This window comes from Limanda limanda, chromosome 3, assembly GCF_963576545.1.
Source record: "Limanda limanda chromosome 3, fLimLim1.1, whole genome shotgun sequence".
Lineage (NCBI taxonomy): Eukaryota > Metazoa > Chordata > Actinopteri > Pleuronectiformes > Pleuronectidae > Limanda > Limanda limanda.
Genome location: NC_083638.1, coordinates 871414 through 892500, shown reverse-complemented (window position 1 = coordinate 892500; position 21087 = coordinate 871414). Strand labels below are relative to the sequence as shown.

The window sequence follows — 21087 nt, the reverse complement described above, 5'->3', positions numbered from 1 at the left end:
AAACACAACCTCATCATTCTCTCACAGTGATGAAGAGCAGCGCCAGCAGACGTGTGTGTTGTGTGTGTGTTGTGTGTGTGTGTTGTGTGTCCGTGTGTGTTTCTCCGTGCAGCCTCTCACTGAACTCGTTACAAACTCTCTCTGTTTCTACTCGTCTCCTCTTTCGTCTCTGGACGATTTGAAGCACAAACCTCTGGAAAATGTGAGAATTGATTCCGTTAGAGATGAAACATTTTCAACTTGTTCAGACGTGTTCACATCGATTCTCACCACGCGTCCAGTGTGTGCGTCTCCATTGACTTTGTACAGATCTTCAGTTTTCTCTCTGAGAAGCAGCTGGAGCTGGAGTCCACATGTGGACGTGAGGTTTGATCCAGATGATAAATTGGACACTGATCCACTTTGAGATGAAGCAGCGGTTTGTATTGATTGTGATGTTATGCTTGATGAAGACACTTGAATACAAATATCTGAAAGACGCAGGAAATGCTTCAGAGGCTTCAGTCTGAATTCAACCAGGGGGGGGGGGGTACCTGAACACGATCTGTGAAACAGAATCTGAGGCTGAAGACGGACGAGCAGCGACATCATGATGTGAAACAAACAAACAAATCGATTTGAGGCACAACAAACTACAACCTGTGACTCCAGCTGCTCTGGATCTGACAGCTCAGCTCAGTGTTCCGGCGCCCCCTGCAGGTGGGACGCATCACTCACTGTCCTCTGAGCCTCATGTTCATCACCTCACGTAGAAACAACCAGTTATTGAAATGTGTTCGGCTTCTGCTGATGAGAGACGAGTGGACGGCTTCACTTCCACGTGTGTCCTGAGTCCTCCAGCGTCTCTCAGCTCTTTGTCTCACGTCTCTCACATGACGTCCTCACCGGGGACATTCCCTTCAGTTCTCTCTCAGCTCCAGCTCTGCTTGTCTGACAGTTTTATTATTATTATTATTATAATGTTCCATCACATTACACCAGAGTTACAAGGTGCAGTCTCAGGCCTCCAGGGGGCGCTGTGGTACTGACAGACATGACATGCTCCTGATTTAAGGAAGCTGGGAGTGTGACACGCCCCCTAATAAAGGAACAAGGTGAAAGATGTCTCTCTCACCCGGGGTCACAGAGACTTTAAACCTTTACATCCATAGAAACCTCTGTAACACCAGAGGAATCTGAACGTGGAGAAAAGACTTTTCAGATTTATGTGAGAGATTTAAAATGACCTGTTTCTGTATTGTTATGTTAGAAGTTGTATCGATATGAGATGAAAACCGAGTGGAGAGGAAACAACACAACAGCACAACTTCACCTTCTCTCTGTAAAGTTCAGCTCCAGAAAGTAAAGTGAGTTTAGTTTGAAGAAGTGAAGACATGTTGTGTAATCACAGAATGAGATGAAGAGGAACTCGGTCCCATGAGATCAGAGAAGTGTTTTCATTAAGCTGAAATAAAAACCGTGTTTGTTTCAGCTCATAAAAAGTTCCTCCTGTGACCCGTCGGGTTCCCAGAGGACAAACAACACAACAAGAGGAAATTAAACCGTTTTTATGGTTGAGACTTTAATTTTAATTTACCTGTAGAAAACAGAAACAAATGTAAACATGCGTCTGCCTCCGTGATCACACACTGGTCCCATTGAGATGACTCCAGTCTGTCCTGGTTTCTACTGCAGCTCCCAAACACACACAGAGAGTTTGTGTAAGTGTAAAACTTTGGATGATCCACTTTTATATGTATCTTAAATAAATGTATCTTAATCTTAATCTTAATTGTCTCAGTACCTGGATTTAAAAGCATCATGTGAGATGATGCTTCTTTGATTTTATGTCAAATCAGACTTTTGGATTTTCTCTGAACACGTTTGTCACTTTGGAAACAGTCGATGTGAGTTAACTCTCCCAGAATCCACATGTCCCCCCCCCCCCCCAGTCTCCACCTCCCACCCTTTGTTTTAACTTCACGTCCTGATGAACAGAGCTTCAGATTTCCACCCACTTTGTGGCTCGGAGGTATTTTATTAATTGAGTTGTAATGTCGGCCTGTGCCCCACTCGGCTATTCTCTCATATTCTGTGTCAAAGGAAGTTTCTAATGAGCTGCAGACACGAGAGAGGGAGCGCACGCCATTCTCACTGTCTGTTGCTGTATTTAGTGTGTGTGTGTGTGTCTGTGTGTGTGTTTGTGTTACTACAGTAGCAGCATCCTGAATCACTACATCTGACCCTGGAGACCGACATGTTGGTTTATAGTTTAAATGTGTGTTTGAGGGTTGTTATGGAAACAGGTGATGTGAGGTTCAGATTGAGGAGGTCGGGCTGGTTAAGATAAGGTGAAACATTAAAGTTAAGATGTTTCACTTCTCATCCAGAAGGTCCAGTTCACCTTTGTGTTAGTTTGGTCCATGTCCCGTCTGCTAACACGGAGGAGGTTTATGACCCATACTGCAGCCAGCCACCAGGGGGCGATCGAGATGAGTTCATGTCTAGGAGTTTTCATGTGGTCCATTGTTGTGTCCAGTTTATGATTGTGAGTGTATACTTCTAGTTGTCGTACTTGTCAACACACACAAACGGAAAGTGTGTGTAGAAGTTGAGACGCCAGGAAACAAGTGTGAGTCAAAAGTAATGTGTCTTTAAGTTGTGTGTCTGTGTGTGTGTCCCCTGTGAGCAGTGAGGCCTCTGATCGTTGTGCGTCTCAGACACACACACACACACACACACCCACACACACACACACACACACCAACGCAACCCTGATGAAAGAACCAGACACTTCAGCAAATGATTAAAGGGCAAAAAGTCTCCGGCAGAATTTGGAGAATTTAGGTTTTTGCCAAAATGTTCTTTTCAAACAAAGTGATCTTTATTGATTGGAGCGTGTGTGTGTGTGTGTGTGTGTGTGTGTGTGTGTGTGTGTGTGTGTGTGTGTGTGTGTGTGTTGTGCAGGTGTGGGTTGTGACAGTGTGTGTGACGAGGGACGCTGGGGACAGAACTGCTCGTCCAGCTGCTCCTGTGAGAACGGTGGCTCCTGCTCCCCAGAGGACGGATCCTGCGTGTGTGCTCCTGGATACCGAGGAACCAACTGCAGACGAGGTAATAAAATACTAATATAATAATAATAATAATAATATTATACATGTATGTTGTACTTATACTCTCCGACACACTGCACTGACGGCAGAAACACTGTGAGAGAATGTGCATCACCAGAATGAAAGAATGTGACTAAGTGTCTGTGGAGCAGCTTGATTGACCCGTGAGTGCAGCTGAGCTTTGACTCTTTATTAATATCACACATTAAAGAACAACAGGAGTCAAATGAAAAGAAAGAACAGATAAAGAGAACAAGTGGGATGAGACGTATAATAATCAAAGCAGGAAACTGAACAGAGGATACAGTAGATAACCAGTGACACAGTGAAGCTCGGCCTGGGCCACAGACCCTGATGGGAGGCGCCCAACACGTGGATCTGGGATCTGAACTGGTTTCATGAGGAGGAACTGGAGGATTCTCGATGGTCCTGAGAACTCATCAGGTTCTGGTGGATCCCAGGATCCAGGAAGTTGTCATCTCTTCATCGAACATCGTGAAATCAGACCTTTCCACTGAATACGTTGGGATCCTAATGATTTCCATGCAAACAGATATTATTTATTATATTTATAGGACTGACATAAGTGTTAATTGGGGATTTAAATTCCAGGTGACTGTCGGGTAACGGTTATCATCTCTTGAGTGACGGAAACATCTTCATATGCTAAATAACCCGAAGGTTAGAGCCCACACCAGAACAAAGCTCCGCCCCCTGGGGATTTAAAGACAGAGAAACGTCTCTGGAAGTGGAAACGTCCTCGAGCTCCTTGACTTCCTGTAGCAAGTTGAAACGCTGTGACTCCTCAGAGTGGAGCGTCCTGCTCGACCTTGGGAACACACGCTGGTGGAAGAAGAAGTCTCGACTCGGGGGAAATATAAAATATAAAAATACTGGAACCTTAAATGTCTCCAATCAGATTGTTTTGTATTTTAAAAACACATCATTAGTTCTCTGAAAATCATCCACTGGTTCCTGTGGGTTTGAATCGAAGCTGCTCCCTGATCTGTGGAGCACACACACACACACACACACACACACACACACACACACACACACACACACACACACACACACACACACACACACAGACACACACACACACACACACACACTCCCTGTGCGTCTCTCTGGTTCCTGCAGTTAACTCAATTAGTGAGAAGCTGTTGTGAGAGAAGCAGCTGATCTCACCACTTAGAGAGGAGGAGGAACCAGGAGGAGGAAATACAGCTCAACTGATGGAGACAACAAGTGGACGTGTGGGGGGACTTCTACACACATACACACACATATACACACACATAGTATTTATATACAGTATATACACGTTTATATATGTACATAGGACAAAGTAGGATATAAGACCCATCATTAAAAATGAATTAACAAATCAGTAGTTTCCTCTAGAGACTCACACACACTGCTTACCCCCACACTTCTAACATGTGTGTGTGTGTGTGTGTGTGTGTGTGTGTGTGTGTGTGTGTGTGTGTGTGTGTGTGTGTGTGTGTGTGTGTGTGTGTGTGTGTGTGTGTGTGTTTGTGTCTCCTCCACAGCCTGCTCCTCTGGTCTCTACGGTCACCGCTGCAGTCAGTCCTGTCCTCAGTGTCTCCACAGTGACGGAGCGTGTCACCACGTCACCGGACACTGTGAATGTCTCTCTGGATTCTTCGGCTCCCTCTGCAACCAAGGTCTGTGTGTGTGTCTGTGTGTGTCTGTCTGTGTGTGTCTGTGTGTGTGAATAAAGTCGTATTATCTCGTCTCTGATGGACAGAGCAGTGCGTCCCTCTCCAGCTCTGGAACGTCTTTGTTTCTGTAGCGAAGACTGAGACGAGTTTAAAAGATGAAACCTTCTCTGCTTTTCAAACCTTTTCTCCACTGAACAAGACTCTGCTGCGGTTCAGATCCTCTTCAGGTTAAACAGGTTTTAATTCTCGGCCCAAGGTTTGTGCCAAGTGGAATTTTAAATAGAGCCGTGGAGGAGAATGATGTGAAATATTCATCATCATTAAACATGAAGACGGCCTTAGTTATGCCCGGTTCTACATCAGCCATTCTGCTGGCCGCTGCATCTTTGAGGAGGCCCTCAGATAACTGGAGGATAAATCAGATGCACCGGTTCCCTCTGTGCTGGAGAACCTTCTGTACGAGCTAATGAGATTATTGACGAGTGAAGTCTTCAGGAGTCGGTTACATGTGAGAGGGAAACCGCTCATCGGCTGTTTGTACCTGCTGATTGTTGAATGAGGCCAAATAGGATTTCACCTCCTCAACCTAGAAATCAAAGTTCTTCAAGTGGAAACTACCCGAGATGTCACAGTCCAGTTCCCTTCTGTATTTGCTGTGATACAGATGTTTACATGCAGGAGACCTGAGGTTATGACACTCCATCACATGCACATTAAAACGATTCCAAAACGTTCACGTGGACAAAACACTGCTCTAAAGAATGAGGGCGGAGCCTGAAACTACATGAAACTTTAACTTGAATAAAAGAACATCAGTACATTGTTATGATTCATCCTCTGAGGAACATGAACCAAAGAACGAGTCCAGTAGCTGTGAGCGATATTTCATGTGTGACCGAGGGACTGAGTGACCTCGGTGCAGAGTCACGTTTAATATGAGACAGAACTCCAGAGTGAGCTGAGTAAAGAGAAGCTCTTCAGGGAACAGGTCCCTCTCCTGCTCATTATCTTCTCTGAGTCCTGCTGGTTCCAGTCCACACGCCCGGATCCAGCAGCTGCTGCTTTGATCCACACGTTACACACACTGGTCATATGTTGGGAACTGTTACGTAAGTGCAGCGTTTCATCAAAGCCTGAATAATGATCTTTATCTGAATCATATTCACAGTGCACTTCCTCTCCTGGGCTACACACACAGTGGACACACAACTTATCAACACAATACACTTCATGCAACAGGTGGAAAATGCAGTAACATCAGTTTAGAAAAGTTATATAAACTAACAGCTCGTGTATTTATATTTAAATGTTGTCTTATCCTAATTATAACTGTTAAAAATTGTGATGTTAAATATTAAATATATATATTTATATAAAATACTCTCAGCACTTTTTTAACCTGATCAACTCATTTGAAATAAACCGGAACACTCGGATTTTATTACATAATGTTTCATCTCACGTTAATTGACAATAATCATAAAACCCAGAGCACATTAAAACCTTATCAGAGCCCAAAGAATCTCTATCTCAATATTTTATCAACTTAACTAGATTAGGTGAAATCTGAAAATAAAGAAGTGTAATTATGGCCAGAAGCAGCAGGAAGTTCACGTCACTAACACGATGGAGTGGAAAACAAAGTGGATCAGAAGGAAGCTGCGTTCAGGCTCGGAAACGAGCTCGTCCGGTTTCTCCACTCGTCCAATCACAAGCTGAGGAAACATCTGGTCCAGGGTGAGGAAACATCTGGTCCAGGGTGAGGAAACATCTGGTCCAGGGTTAGGAAACATCTGGTCCAGGGTTAGGAAACATCTGGTCCAGGGTTAGGAAACATCTGGTCCAGGGTTAGGAAACATCTGGTCCAGGGTTAGGAAACATCTGGTCCAGGGTGAGGAAACATCTGGTCCAGGGTGAGGAAACATCTGGTCCAGGGTTAGGAAACATCTGGTCCAGGGTTAGGAAACATCTGGTCCAGGGTTAGGAAACATCTGGTCCAGGGTGAGGAAACATCTGGTCCAGGGTTAGGAAACATCTGGTCCAGGGTGAGGAAACATCTGGTCCAGGGTGAGGAAACATCTAGTCCAGGGTTAGGAAACATCTGGTCCAGGGTTAGGAAACATCTGGTCCAGGGTTAGGAAACATCTGGTCCAGGGTGAGGAAACATCTGGTCCAGGGTGAGGAAACATCTGGTCCAGGGTTAGGAAACATCTGGTACAGGGTTAGGAAACATCTGGTCCAGGGTGAGGAAACATCTGGTCCAGGGTTAGGAAACATCTGGTCCAGGGTTAGGAAACATCTGGTCCAGGGTTAGGAAACATCTGGTCCAGGGTTAGGAAACATCTGGTCCAGGGTGAGGAAACATCTGGTCCAGGGTGAGGAAACATCTGGTCCAGGGTTAGGAAACATCTGGTCCAGGGTGAGGAAACATCTGGTCTAGGGTTAGGAAACATCTGGTCCAGGGTGAGGAAACATCTGGTCCAGGGTTAGGAAACATCTGGTCTAGGGTTAGGAAACATCTGGTCCAGGGTGAGGAAACATCTGGTCCAGGTTAGGAAACATCTGGTCCAGGGTTAGGAAACATCTGGTCCAGGGTTAGGAAACATCTGGTCCAGGGTTAGGAAACATCTGGTCCAGGGTTAGGAAACATCTGGTCCAGGGTTAGGAAACATCTGGTCCAGGGTGAGGAAACATCTGGTCTAGGGTTAGGAAACATCTGGTCCAGGGTGAGGAAACATCTGGTCCAGGTTAGGAAACATCTGGTCCAGGGTTAGGAACCAATCACAGCCCTCTGAATGGGTTTCTCTACAGGAGAGCTAGGTGTAGTTCATTACCAGTAATTTACAAGTGAGCTCAGGTTTATCTAATGTTCGTGACACGTTATTAATATTTTAGAGAACAGATAAAACACTTTTTAACGTTTGACATAAGAAATAACGTCTAAACAGGAGGAACAGAGATATTTGAGTGATTTAATTAATGTGCAGTTTGGAGATAATGTGAATGAACATGAGTTTTGAATGTTCCACTGAAGGAGAAGGTCACAGAAGATAAATCATCCTCATTAACCAGCTTTTATTAACGAGCTTCCTGATGAGGGAAATAGATTTAAATTCTAATCTTCTTACAGTATTTCTTTTGAATGGATTTTCTTTCTTCCTAACATTTCCTTCCTCTGTCGTCCTTCTTCCTCACATTCTGAGACTGAAGTAAAAATAGAGATTAAATATGATTTATTGATGTTTTACTGCAATATTAAAATCCCATCAGCTCAAATAAGATGTTTTCAGATCAAAGATAAGAGTTTGAAGCTTGTAACTTCTTCACGGATCCTGAACGTTGGTTAAACACTTTATGATATTTCCAGAACAATATGAGCCGAGCTGGATTTATGTTTGTCGGTGATTCAGCTGGACTGAACAGTTTCATTGTTCCATTGAACCGAACTCTCTAAAACCCTGAGAGTGTTTTGTCTCATTCAGAGAACGAAGATTTAGCCAAAGGTTCATTTTCATCTACACACTGAGAAATACAGTTTAGTTCCTTGTTGACTTTAATTCACAGAAACATGATGTGATGATGAATTTCCTCCATAATGATGAGCACCATTAAAAAGACGCTTTAACTTTTCCATCCACTGCTGACGCTTCACTTTCCATCAGCTTTTAATTTAGAGTCATAATGGAAGAAAGTTATAAACACTGATGTGTGTCAGAGCTTCTGATTCTCATATAGAAACATAAACGTCTCTGTGAGTTGAATCTGTTTCATCTCTCACATCTGCTCCATGTCCGATAATACAGATGTAGAACAGATGTATATTTATATAAATGTTGCTGATGATCTTAATGTGTTGTTTTGACCTGATACTCAGTGAGTTTGTCTTGTGTCTGTCTCCTGCCCCCCCCACAGTGTGTCCCAGTGGACGGTTCGGTAGCGCCTGTGCTGAGTCGTGCTCGTGCACCAACAACGGGACGTGTCATCCCATCGACGGCTCCTGTCAGTGCTTCACAGGCTGGATCGGAGAGGACTGCTCCAGACGTAAGGCCGTGTCCTCTGTGTCCTCTGTGTCCTCTCTCTGTCCTCTCTGTCCTCTCTGTCCTCTCTGTCCTCTCGGTCCTCTCTGTCCTCTCTGTCCTCTCTGTCCTCTCTGTCCTCTCCATCCTCTCTGTCCTCTCTCTTTCCCTCACTGCCCTCTCTGTACTCACTGTCCTCACTGCCCTCTCTGTCCTCTCTGTCCTCACTGCCCTCTCTGTCTTCTCTGTCCTCACTGTCCTCTGTCCTCTCTCTGTCCCTCTCTGTCCTCTCTCTGTCCCTCTCTGTCCTCTCTCTGTCCTCTCTGTCCTCCCTCTCTGTCCTCTCTGTCCTCTCTGTCCTCTCTGTCCTCTCTCTGTCCTCTCGGTCCTCTCTGTCCTCTCCGTCCCTCTCTGTCCTCTCCGTCCCTCTCTGTCCTCTCTGTCCTCTCTGTCCTCTGTGTCCTCTCTCTGTCCTCTCGGTCCTCTCTGTCCTCTCTGTCCTCTCTGTCCCCTCTGTCCTCTCTCTGTCCCTCACTGTCCTCTCTGTCCTCTCTGTCCTCTCTGTCCCCTCTGTCCTCTCTGTCCTCTCTGTCCTCACTGTCCTCTCTGTCCTCTCTGTCCTCACTGTCCTCTCTGTCCTCTCTGTCCTCACTGTCCTCCCTCTCTGTCCTCTCTGTCCTCTGTGTCCTCTCTGTCCTCACTGTCCTCTCTCTGTCCTCTCGGTCCTCTCTGTCCTCTCCGTCCCTCTCTGTCCTCTCGGTCCTCTCTGTCCTCTCCGTCCCTCTCTGTCCTCTCGGTCCTCTCTGTCCTCTCTGTCCTCTCTCTGTCCTCTCGGTCCTCTCTGTCCTCTCGGTCCTCTCTGTCCTCTCTGTCCTCTCTCTGTCCTCTCTGTCCTCTCTGTCCTCTCTGTCCTCTGTCCTCTCTGTCCTCTGTGTCCTCTCTCTGTCCTCTCGGTCCTCTCTGTCCTCTCTGTCCTCTCTGCCCTCTCTGTCCTCTCTGTCCTCTCTGTCCTCACTGTCCTCACTGTTCTCTCTGTCCTCTCTGTCCTCACTGCACTCTCTGTCCTCTCTGTCCTCTCTGTCCTCTCTGTCCTCTCCATCCTCTCTGTCCTCTCTCTGTCCCTCACTGTCCTCTCCGTCCCTCTCTGTCCTCTCTGTCCTCTCTGTCCTCTCTGTCCTCTCTGTCCTCACTGCCCTCTCTGTCCTCTCTGTCCTCTCTGTACTCACTGTCCTCTCTGTCCCTCTCTGTCCTCTCTGTCCTCTCTGTACTCACTGTCCTCTCTGTACTCTCTGTCCTCTCTGTCCTCTCTCTGTCCCTCACTGTCCTCTCTGTCCTCTCTGCCCTCTCTGTCCTCTCTGTCCTCTCTGTACTCACTGTCCTCTCTGTCCTCTCTGTCCTCTCTGTCCTCTCTGTCCTCCCTTGTCCTCTCTGTCCTCACTGTCCTCTCCGTCCTCTCTGTCCTCTCTGTTCTCTCTGTCCTCTCTGTCCTCTCTGTACTCACTGTCCTCTCTGTCCTCTCTGTCCTCTCTGTCCTCACTGTCCTCTCCGTCCTCTCTGTCCTCTCTGTTCTCTCTGTCCTCTCTGTCCTCTCTGTTCTCTCTGTCCTCTCTGTCCTCTCTGTCCTCTCGGTCCTCTCTGTCCTCTCCGTCCCTCTCTGTCCTCTCCGTCCCTCTCTGTCCTCTCTGTCCTCTGTGTCCTCTCTCTGTCCTCTCGGTCCTCTCTGTCCTCTCTGTCCTCTCTGTCCCCTCTGTCCTCTCTCTGTCCCTCACTGTCCTCTCTGTCCTCTCTGTCCTCTCTGTCCCCTCTGTCCTCTCTGTCCTCTCTGTCCTCTCTGTCCTCACTGTCCTCTCTGTCCTCTCTGTCCTCACTGTCCTCTCTGTCCTCTCTGTCCTCACTGTCCTCCCTCTCTGTCCTCTCTGTCCTCTGTGTCCTCTCTGTCCTCACTGTCCTCTCTCTGTCCTCTCGGTCCTCTCTGTCCTCTCCGTCCCTCTCTGTCCTCTCGGTCCTCTCTGTCCTCTCTGTCCTCTCTCTGTCCTCTCGGTCCTCTCTGTCCTCTCGGTCCTCTCTGTCCTCTCTGTCCTCTCTCTGTCCTCTCTGTCCTCTCTGTCCTCTGTCCTCTCTGTCCTCTGTGTCCTCTCTCTGTCCTCTCGGTCCTCTCTGTCCTCTCTGTCCTCTCTGCCCTCTCTGTCCTCTCTGTCCTCTCTGTCCTCACTGTCCTCACTGTTCTCTCTGTCCTCTCTGTCCTCACTGCACTCTCTGTCCTCTCTGTCCTCTCTGTCCTCTCTGTCCTCTCCATCCTCTCTGTCCTCTCTCTGTCCCTCACTGTCCTCTCCGTCCCTCTCTGTCCTCTCTGTCCTCTCTGTCCTCTCTGTCCTCTCTGTCCTCTCTGTCCTCACTGCCCTCTCTGTCCTCTCTGTCCTCTCTGTACTCACTGTCCTCTCTGTCCCTCTCTGTCCTCTCTGTCCTCTCTGTCCTCTCTGTACTCATTGTCCTCTCTGTACTCTCTGTCCTCTCTGTCCTCTCTCTGTCCCTCACTGTCCTCTCTGTCCTCTCTGCCCTCTCTGTCCTCTCTGTCCTTTCTGTACTCACTGTCCTCTCTGTCCTCTCTGTCCTCTCTGTCCTCCCTTGTCCTCTCTGTCCTCACTGTCCTCTCCGTCCTCTCTGTCCTCTCTGTTCTCTCTGTCCTCTCTGTCCTCTCTGTACTCACTGTCCTCTCTGTCCTCTCTGTCCTCTCTGTCCTCACTGTCCTCTCCGTCCTCTCTGTCCTCTCTGTTCTCTCTGTCCTCTCTGTCCTCTCTGTTCTCTCTGTCCTCTCTGTCCTCTCTGTCCTCTCTGTCCTCTGTCCTCTCTGTCCTCTCTGTCCTCTCTGTCCTCTGTCCTCTCTGTCCTCTCTGTCCTCTCTGTTCTCTCTGTCCTCTCTGTCCTCTCTGTCCTCTCTGTCCTCTCTGTCCTCTGTCCTCTCTGTCCTCACTGTCCTCACTGTCCTCTCTGTCCTATCTGGGACGGAACCTGGAGCCAATTACCCCCCCGGCTCTGACTCTAATTGTCCATCTAACATTGAGCAGAGCGTCCGTCCCTCCGTCACTGGAGAGGCTAACGAAGGCTCCGGCTGTCCAGATGTCTGGTCGTCATGATGATGTCTGTCTGTGTGCGTGTGTGTTCATCTGTGTGTGTGTGTGTGTCTGTGTGTGTGTGTGTGTCTGTGTGTGTGTGTGTCTCTGTGTGTGTGTGTCCCTGTGTGTGTGTGTGTGTGTGTGTGTCTGTGTGTGTGTGTGTGTCTCTGTGTGTGTTGTCAGCATGTCCTCAGGGCTCGTGGGGTCCAGACTGCATCCACACATGTAACTGTCACAACGGAGCCAAGTGCAGCGCTGGGGACGGAGAGTGTGACTGCAGCGCTGGATGGACGGGACTCTACTGCACTCAGCGTACGTCTCTCTCTCTCTCTCACACACACACACACTCACACACAGACACACACACACACACACACACACACACACACACACAGGGACACACACACACAGGGACACACACACACAGGGACACACACAGATCTAATGAGGGAAACACTGATACACTCACTGGCGGCTGGAGGAGCTTGTTTCAACCACTTTAGACTTCATCCCTACACCGCCATCTGGTGGAAGATACTAAAACTGCATCTTTGGAAACGACGTTCCCTTTCCTACCTTGCATCCTTGTTCCCTCGTTCCCTCCTTCCCTCCTTTCCTTCAATGAAAACTCATTTCAGTCCTTTTCTGTTTCCTGAGTTTTATAATATATAATATGTGTTGTGCAATAATGGTTAGGAGTGACACCATAAGCTGGTGTGCCTTTAGGCATTCAATAAATGTGATTATCAAAATAAAAAATAAAACATTAATATTTAAAATATTAATATTAAATAATAACTTTAGTTAGTTTAAGTTCTTGCGAGGCACCACCCTTCAAAGGAAGGGAAAAGATAGCCAATTTATTGATTAAGATCAGTCTCATTTAGATCTAATTCAATTAGAAATCTTAATATTTACTATTAAAGATTATATAATCAACAGTTAAGGTTTATAGAGTTCTTGACAGTGTAACGGTTGGCAAAATTCACTTATGCCTCATTAATGACAGGACAAGTTTAAAAGAAAACATTTATTATGAACATAAATAAGTATCAAAACACAAGTTACTAATAATATGTGCTAACAAACAAAGATGTGTATGTGAGTGTGTGTGTGTGGGGGGGGGGGGGGGCTCTCAAAATGGTGGCTAACAAAGAGAGTCACACCTTCCTGTAGTCTTTTAAGATGGTCTCTAAGATAGCAAACCTCCTTCTGGTCGGGGACGTAGTTAAGTAGGTGAAGAGATATGCGTGTCTGTGAGAATGCTAATTAGAAAATGGCAGGGTCTGTGTAGAGCCTAACTTACATTAACTTTGATTTAACTTGTAACACAATATCACCACATATATCAAACTTATAAACACCACACAGAATCAAATAAACAGTCTTGCTTAGCCTAGTAAAATTATTAAACCCAGATTATGTTACCAGTCCAAGGGAAAGGGGAAAAGAAGTTGAAGTCCAGTTCTCAGTTCTGTGAAGTCTTCTGGCTCGTGTGACGTCTTCGGTTGGTCGTAAGGGTTCTGCTTTCGTGGTTCTGTTGAGCTGTGCAGTTCAGTTGCTTGTTGAATTCCTTACCTGCAGGATATCGAATCGCTGCAAGGAGATTGGTAGAACTTGAAGGGCGAGGAGGTTTCATTGAGAAGGTGGGCTGGAAGCTCGACCTTTGCCGGAGGAAAGGCCGGCAGCCTGCTGTCCTCAGTGGTGGTAGATGGAGAGAGAGAGCTGGAGCAGTCCTCCGCCCTCCAAGGGATTGGAGAAAGAGAGAGACTCTGGAGGAGGCCTGCTCTTAAATAGGCCCAGTGGCCTCCAGGTCATGTGGCCAGATTGACCAATGGAGTTGATCTCGGTAGAACTTCGCACCTATGTGTGAAGATGCTGAAACAAAGGGGACATGTAGCCTCTTGGGAGTTTGAGTTATTTGACCTTCTCAGGACAAAGAGAACACATTGCATTCTGGGAGATTAAGTTTGCTCCAGTCCATGCGGCGTGTGGCTTTTTCAAGACACAGGCCATGTGCTTTCAGATTTTTGACTACAAATATAGGCTTGAAAGAGAGGCCTGCTTTTTGCACAAAAACCATGTCCCAACATATGATCAGCATCAGGTCTCAGGATAAATTATCAATTTATTTCTCTCATATTCCCAGTTTGTCTCATATTCCTAGTTTGTCTCATACTCCCAGTTTGTCTCATATTCCCAGTTTGTCTCATATTCCCAGTTTGTCTCATAGTCCCAGTTTGTCTCATAGATTCACAGTTGTTGTGTTGTGTTGCTGCAGGTTGTGCGGCAGGTTTCTACGGCTCTCAGTGTGCGGAGGTGTGTCGCTGTCAGAACGGAGCCGACTGCGACCACATCAACGGGAAGTGCTCCTGCAGGACGGGCTTCATCGGGCAGAGCTGTGAACTCAGTGAGTGTGTGTCTGTGTGTGTGTGTCTGTGTGTGTCTGTGTGTGTGAGTCCCTGTGTCTTTGTGTCTGTGTGTGTGTCTTTGTGTCGTACCAACAGGTCGCAGCTTTGGTCCTTTTAGGTTTTGATACTTTTTTAAGTAGGTGCGTTTTTTTTAAACATCGTTAACAGAATCTTATTTTCATAAATAGTAGAAATCTCAATGGAATTCACATTAATTATTATTAAATTATAGTTGTATAATTATTCAGGTGGAATCAGAATAATCAGGAAAAAAGTTTGTAGCTGAGAAAATGTTTACACACATTTATATATGAATTTAATTTGCAGGACAACTGCAGATGAACATAAACAGTTACTTCAGAAATGTGATGTTGAAACAAATTCAGTAGATTAATGAGAAATAATGATGAAACAATATAAAAGCAGTTTAGAAAAAGATAAATGTAATAAAAGTATTAAACAAGAGCAGATTTGAGACGTTTAGAAACTTAATGAGTTCCTGAGAAGCTTCAGACACTGGACCATGAGACCTGAGTGTGTGGTGAGACCAGCTGCTTGATGACATATGAATATTGAGATATGTAAATACAGATGCACATGCTGACTGGGATGTGTGTGTGTTCTGTGTTCTGTGCAGAGTGCCCTGCGGGGACCTTCGGCTACGGCTGCCAGCAGTTGTGCGAGTGTTTGAACAACGCAACCTGCGACTACGTGACGGGAACCTGCTACTGCAGCGCCGGCTTCAAAGGGATCCGCTGCGACCAGGGTGAGAGCCAATGGCTGCTGGGGGGGGGGCACACGAGAGATGAATGTGAGAGTGATCCTGAGGGACGAAGGAGGCCGGACTGTTGTCCTTCACTTTCACTTCATCTGAACTTTTCTCCTCTGATTAAACATTTAGAACTTAGTGAAAGATCTCAGTAGATCTGAGTTTGTTCTTTCGCACTTAAAGGAAACTTGTCTTTACTCAGGTTGATCATTTTAATTAGTGTCGTGACTGTAAAGAGACGACCTGCTTTCAAGTTATGAAGAAACATCCGTGTCCTCATCGTGTCCATCGCTGCTGCTCCTCTTTCAGCCTCTGTCTCAAACTCTTGGTTTTGGCTCCTGTCCCTTTAAGATCCATTTATATACACGTCGCTGCTGATTGGACGACACCTCGGACACGCCCTCCGGAGACAACCAACCCGGAAGCTCGCTGAGGCTTTTGAGAGGAAACGTGTCAAACGTTTGGGGGGCGTGTCTTATGCATCGTGACATCACATGACCTCATGATGCTCCATACGTTTCGCTTTAAACTTTAAAAAAACGTATAATCAACTAGGTATAGAAACATCAGAAGTTTCCTTTAAAAATGCTGATTCAGATGTTTTCTCAGGATGGCGTGCGTGTTCACTTCCTGTTGGCGCTCGGTTCAGAGGCTGAAGGTTTCTAAACATGATGTAAACGCCGTGTGTCCCTCAGCTGCTCTGATGATGGAGGAGCTGAACCCCTACACCAAGATCAGCCCGGCGCTGGCGTCCGAGCGCCAGTCGGCCGGCGCCGTCCTGGGCATCGTGTTCCTGCTGCTGCTCATCGTGGCCATGCTCGGCCTGGGGGTGTGGTTCCGCTACCGGCAGAGAGAGAAGGGTCACCACGTGCCCAGCGTCACCTACACCCCCGCCCTGCACATCAACGCCACAGACTACTCCCTGTCCGGTGAGACGCCGTCACCCTGTTTGACTTCCTGCCCCCCCCCCCCTCTCTCTCTCTCTTTCAGGTACCGAACGAGGACGATTCACAGGATCAAGGCTCTGATTGGTTGTTCGGGTTATTTATTGAATTGTGAAAAACTCTCTGCTGTCAATCACAGGAAAACTGATCCTTCAATATTCAGTTTCCAGTTGATAAAACATTTTTGAACCCGAACAACGAATCAAATCAAAATGATTTCACGTGATTCAGATTCTTTCAGCTTCCGACCTCCAGCTGCTCGTTGATCATTTCAACGACTGTGTCACTGTCATAGATGAACTCCTTGTGTCAGTCAGGTGCAGCGTGTGCGTGCACATGCGTGTGCGTGTGTTGTCGTGTTGTCGTGTTGTGAGCTTGTGTGTTGATGTGCTGACAGCAGGGCTGCAGTGCACAGGCCTGCTCTCCTCTGCAGACTCCTCCCCCAGCAGCAGCTCCGTCGGCCGCTGCTTCTCCAACCCGAGCTACCGCACGCTGGGGCCGTGCACGTACGCCGCGCACTACGCCACGCCGCACAAGAGGGCCGCCGCCAAGGTGGGTCCACCCCCCCCAACCCCCATCCCCCCGGAGAGTAGCTCCTGCACAGAGATCCACCACTGACTGTTTACTGGGGTGATTATCCACAAGTTAGGGTTAGGGGGTTATCTGAGGCGCTGTGCTTTTTAAATATGGACAAAATAACAATTCTCATTAAATGACAACTTCTTTCTCGTATTACAACTTTACTCTGGATGAGGCGAGCTGCCTCACAGAACACAAAAAGATCTCTACTGTGAGGCGTGTTCGTTTATCCTTTAAGAGAAGACGAGCCGAACTCAGTTTAGTCAATCAAAGTATTTATTTAGGAAACAATGAACAGGTTACAGCAAAGCAATGGGCTTCCAGTACATTAGTTGTATCAGAGCGATGAACATCCAGCGTCTGTCTATTTTATACAGTAGATCTTCGTTCCTCCTCCTCGGAAGTGCGCAGGCGTAGTCCATCCTCCTGGCATTTGTAATACGGAAGTAGACAGGGAGACACTCCCAATGACGCTATAGTTGCTCGGCAACCTGTTTACTTCATGAAAGGCCTTGATTCAGCAGATGCCATGACGGACAAAAGGTGTTTACAATTGGAGAAAAGAATATAATGTTTTCTGCTTCATCAAAACAATCCTATCTGTGTAAACATTCGCATTCTCGAAACTAAACAATGTCACAAAATGAAGTCAACAAGTCGCTCTGTCTGACCTCCAGAACCTTATCAGACAGCTGTGAGACTGACCATCGTTGTGACGCACACACATTTCCAGCTAAATTCAAGGTTGAACATTCTGAGAATCAAAAGGTTATTGCTAATGATCTGTATGAAGGCCTCATATCTAACTAAAACTGTTCCTATCTTTATTTGGTTAAGCGTTCAGTCAGCAAAGACTATAGTTAAAAATATTGAAATCCTGACAGGTGTTAATCTACAGGAGCAAACAGGAAGTAACGACATTTCCTTCTCCCTGTGACTCAGATTCTCCCGTCGATCCAGATGCTTCAGACATTTCAGCTTTTTATCAGATCTAAAGAATAAGATACAAACTGTTTCCTGGTCTGTTGTGTGAAGTCTGTGGTTTTCTGCTGTGTTGTTTCCAGATGAAGACGAAGCGGCGCCACAGGAACAGCGCCCCCGAGTGGGGAGCCTACTGTAACCTCAGCGATCTGGGTCAGTGCAGCAGCTTCAGGTTTCAGAAACACTGTGCAGATCCTCTAACGTCAGGCTCCTCCCTCTCGTCTCCCTGCAGGTGTGTACTGCATCGATCGGCGCTACAGCCACCACCTAGAGCCGCCACGCTACCGAGGTCAGTGTGAGGCGGCCTGGCCACGCCCCCCTGAGTCCTGCACCAATCCCCTGCTCCGATCACTGCCCTCAGCCAATCACTGCCTCTCCTCATGTTGCTTCTCCCTTGAAAGTGAGAATCAGAATCAGAATCAGAATCAGAAAGGATGTATTGCCAAGTAGGTTTACACCTCCCTGGAATTTTCTTTGGTAAAAAGATGCATACATTTAACATAAAGCATAAAAACACAATAAGTACTTCACATAAGAAAGAAATAACTGTATATAAAACAAATATATATACAAGACATAAAAAGTTAAATAAAAAGTAAAATGCAAAGCAGGAGAGAAATGGGGATGTGCAATATGCAATATACTGTTATGTTATGTGTGTTAATGTAACAAAGAGATGATACAACATCTCTACCAGTCCGGGTTCAGTGAGAAGATCTGATCCTGAGAGACGCTCAGGGAACAGAGCTGTAGAACGAGTGATCAATCAATCAATCAAATTTTGTTTGTATAGCCCATATTCACAAATCACAATTCGTCTCAAAGGGCTTTTTGAGAGGAATTGTGTGATGTTGTTTTGTGTTGATCATCGATACGAGAAGGTTCCAGGTGAAGAAACAGATTTGACAGAAAACAGCTGCAGCTTAAAAAACCCTCAGAAACCTTTGCACCATGTTAACCTTGTGTTGTTTGTGTTGTTTGTGTTGTTTGTGTTGGTTGTTTGCTCACATGTGTGTTTGTGTCCCTGCAGGAAGAATCCGACTCCTCTGTCCTCGTCCTGCTGAGCTCGTCCTCCTGTGTTGACCTTTGACCTTTAACCCCTCAGAGCTTCTCTCCTGCTCCCTGACCTGCTCAGTGTTCATGTCTGCAGCTTCACCTCTGACCTCCAGCTTGACTCTAACATGTTTGATCCTGAACGTTTTCCCTGTTTTCTACAAATCTCACGAAAAGACAAAACCAACATTTGATCCGTGATGAAGAGAAACAAACTCGTCTTCTCACATCGTGAAGCGTCTCAGTGAGAAAGTGAACAACTGTTGGTTTCTGTCGTAGATTTGTTGTAGATGAACACAAAGTTTCCTTATAAGACTTTTAAAGACGTAATAAACAGGAAAGTCTTCAAGTCTCCACAGCATCAGATAACACAGGTCACCATGGTAACCACTGTTATCCCAGGATGCTCGTTTCATTCACACTTTGCAGGAAACAAAGACATGGAAATGAATAATAACTTTATTAGTGTAGAACTTTTCAATACACGTAATAAAGTGCTTCACAATTAATACTATGAAATCCACAGGGTTAAAAAACAATAGCTACAGATCATAAAGGTCGTAGATATCATACGATGTGAAAGCAGATCCGACGGGTGGAGCTGGTTGGTTTCAGCTTCAGACTCTTTGAGCATCTTCAGGTTTTTTAACATTTTGAAAAGGTCTTTTAAGGTCTGCAGAGAAATACGTCATCAATTTGTATTTTAATGAGCAGCAGCATTTTGCCTCCAGAGTTCAGAACCTTCTCATGAATCCTTCCGGTCGGACAGGATGTGAGCGTGTGGTGAACCCTCTGGTTCCCTCCCGTGTGCGTGTGGAGTGACGCGTGTGTTTCCTGTGTCCCGTGTGCAGACTACATGAAGGGATCCTTGTCCAGCACCTGCTCCCTCAGCAGCGAGAACCCGTACGCCACCATCAACGACCCCCCCGCCCTCTGCAAGCACTCTGAGAGCAGCTACGTGGAGATGAAATCACCGACTCGCCACGACCACGTGACGCACTGCTGCTCCGCCGCCATCATCACCACGACCACCGCGGCTCCCGCCAAGAACGTGTACGACATGGGTACGACCAGGATCCTTCACTTGTGTTTAAATCTTTAAAACGTTTCACAGGATCTGCTTCATGTTGAGAAGATTCCAGCTCAGAAGATTCTTTGTTTCACTAACGAGCTTCGTTTGAAGTTAATAGAATAAAATGATCAGAACTTCCAGCGGTGGCGTTTCCTCAGGTTCCAACAGGAGAGGTTCACTTCTACACTTTCATTATTGTATCGTCTGTTCGTCTTCTTCATTGTGGATTTTAATGAAGAGATCGAATCTTTCAAACGTGTCTGATCGATGTAACACCTGTGTCTCAGTTCAGGGTCTGAATCCAACTGGTATTTTAAACTTGATTAATTCATCGAAAAGAAGTTGATTAACAAACTATTTCCTCTATAGAAATCTGAAGATAGTGAAAACTCCTCTTCACCCAGAAGCCTCTCTGAGCTGAAGCGTCTCTGAACCTCAGAGAGCTTCTACCTTCTGAAGGAACTTCTAAGTCTTGGACACAAACTCTTAAATATCAGTCCTGTAAATATGTTGATTTATCATCAGGATCCAGTCTTTGTCTTTGAGAAATGATCCAGTCTTTGTCTTTGTCTTTGAACGAACGTGAGGAGACGTTCATGGATCAGATCCTTTGTCCTGCTCCAGGTCAAAGTTCAGCTCCTGATGATCCACTCGTTTATTTACAATCTGTCCCGAAGGTTTTATCTTAACGGACAGAAAATATAAACTCACCTCATCAACATGACTTAACTTTCCTGTCTCCCCCCCCCCCTCTCTCTCTCTCTGCCCCCCCCCCCCCCCTCAGAACCGACCATCAGCATCCTCCAGGGGGCCGGGGGGGTGGTGGTCCCGCTCAGTTTCCCTCAGAACCCGTACGACCTGCCCAGGAACAGTCACATCCCGGGACACTACGACCTGCTGCCGGTCCGCCACAGCCCCCCCCACAGCCACAGTCCCCCCCTGCCCGGCAGCCCCACCAGCTCCCTGCTTTAGACCACACCCCCAAAAACATGGTGGACCAGTGCTCCGCCCATTTCCCCGTGAACCAGGAAACTATGAAGTGGGACAACAGGAAAAGATCAGTTCAGTTTGTGATGAGGACTAATATTTGTTTATTTATTTGTGTGTGTGTGTGTGTGTGTGTGTGTGTGTGTGTGTGTGTGTGTGTGTGTGTGAGATCTTATCACTGTATTATATCTGATCTGTTTGTGTGGTGAACAGACGGAGGAATAAACACAAACACACACACACACACACACGGGTTCACCAGGTTCCTCTGGAAGATGCGGATCTGGTCTCCTTGGATCCGACCCGGTTCAGAAGAGTCCGGACGAAGAGCAGCTGGTGTAGAGTGAACATCTGGACCAGTGCAGGAACATTATGAACATCT

The 21087-nt window shown here is 46.6% G+C and overlaps 1 protein-coding gene across 1 annotated transcript in view; it reads left to right on the top strand.

Annotated features, from left to right (window-relative positions):
- The window catches only part of LOC132998036 (multiple epidermal growth factor-like domains protein 10), an 84618-nt gene extending 63928 nt beyond the window's left edge, over positions 1-20690 (top strand). The window contains exons 15-26 of the mRNA XM_061067521.1: positions 2947-3093; positions 4649-4783; positions 8693-8821; positions 12093-12221; positions 14191-14319; positions 14958-15086; positions 15785-16018; positions 16434-16585; positions 17677-17746; positions 17826-17882; positions 19498-19710; positions 20503-20690. Of these exons, the coding sequence (XP_060923504.1) occupies positions 2947-3093; positions 4649-4783; positions 8693-8821; positions 12093-12221; positions 14191-14319; positions 14958-15086; positions 15785-16018; positions 16434-16585; positions 17677-17746; positions 17826-17882; positions 19498-19710; positions 20503-20690 (1712 nt within the window). The remainder of the gene's footprint in view (positions 1-2946; positions 3094-4648; positions 4784-8692; positions 8822-12092; positions 12222-14190; positions 14320-14957; positions 15087-15784; positions 16019-16433; positions 16586-17676; positions 17747-17825; positions 17883-19497; positions 19711-20502) is intronic.
- The last annotated feature ends 397 nt before the right edge of the window (positions 20691-21087 follow it).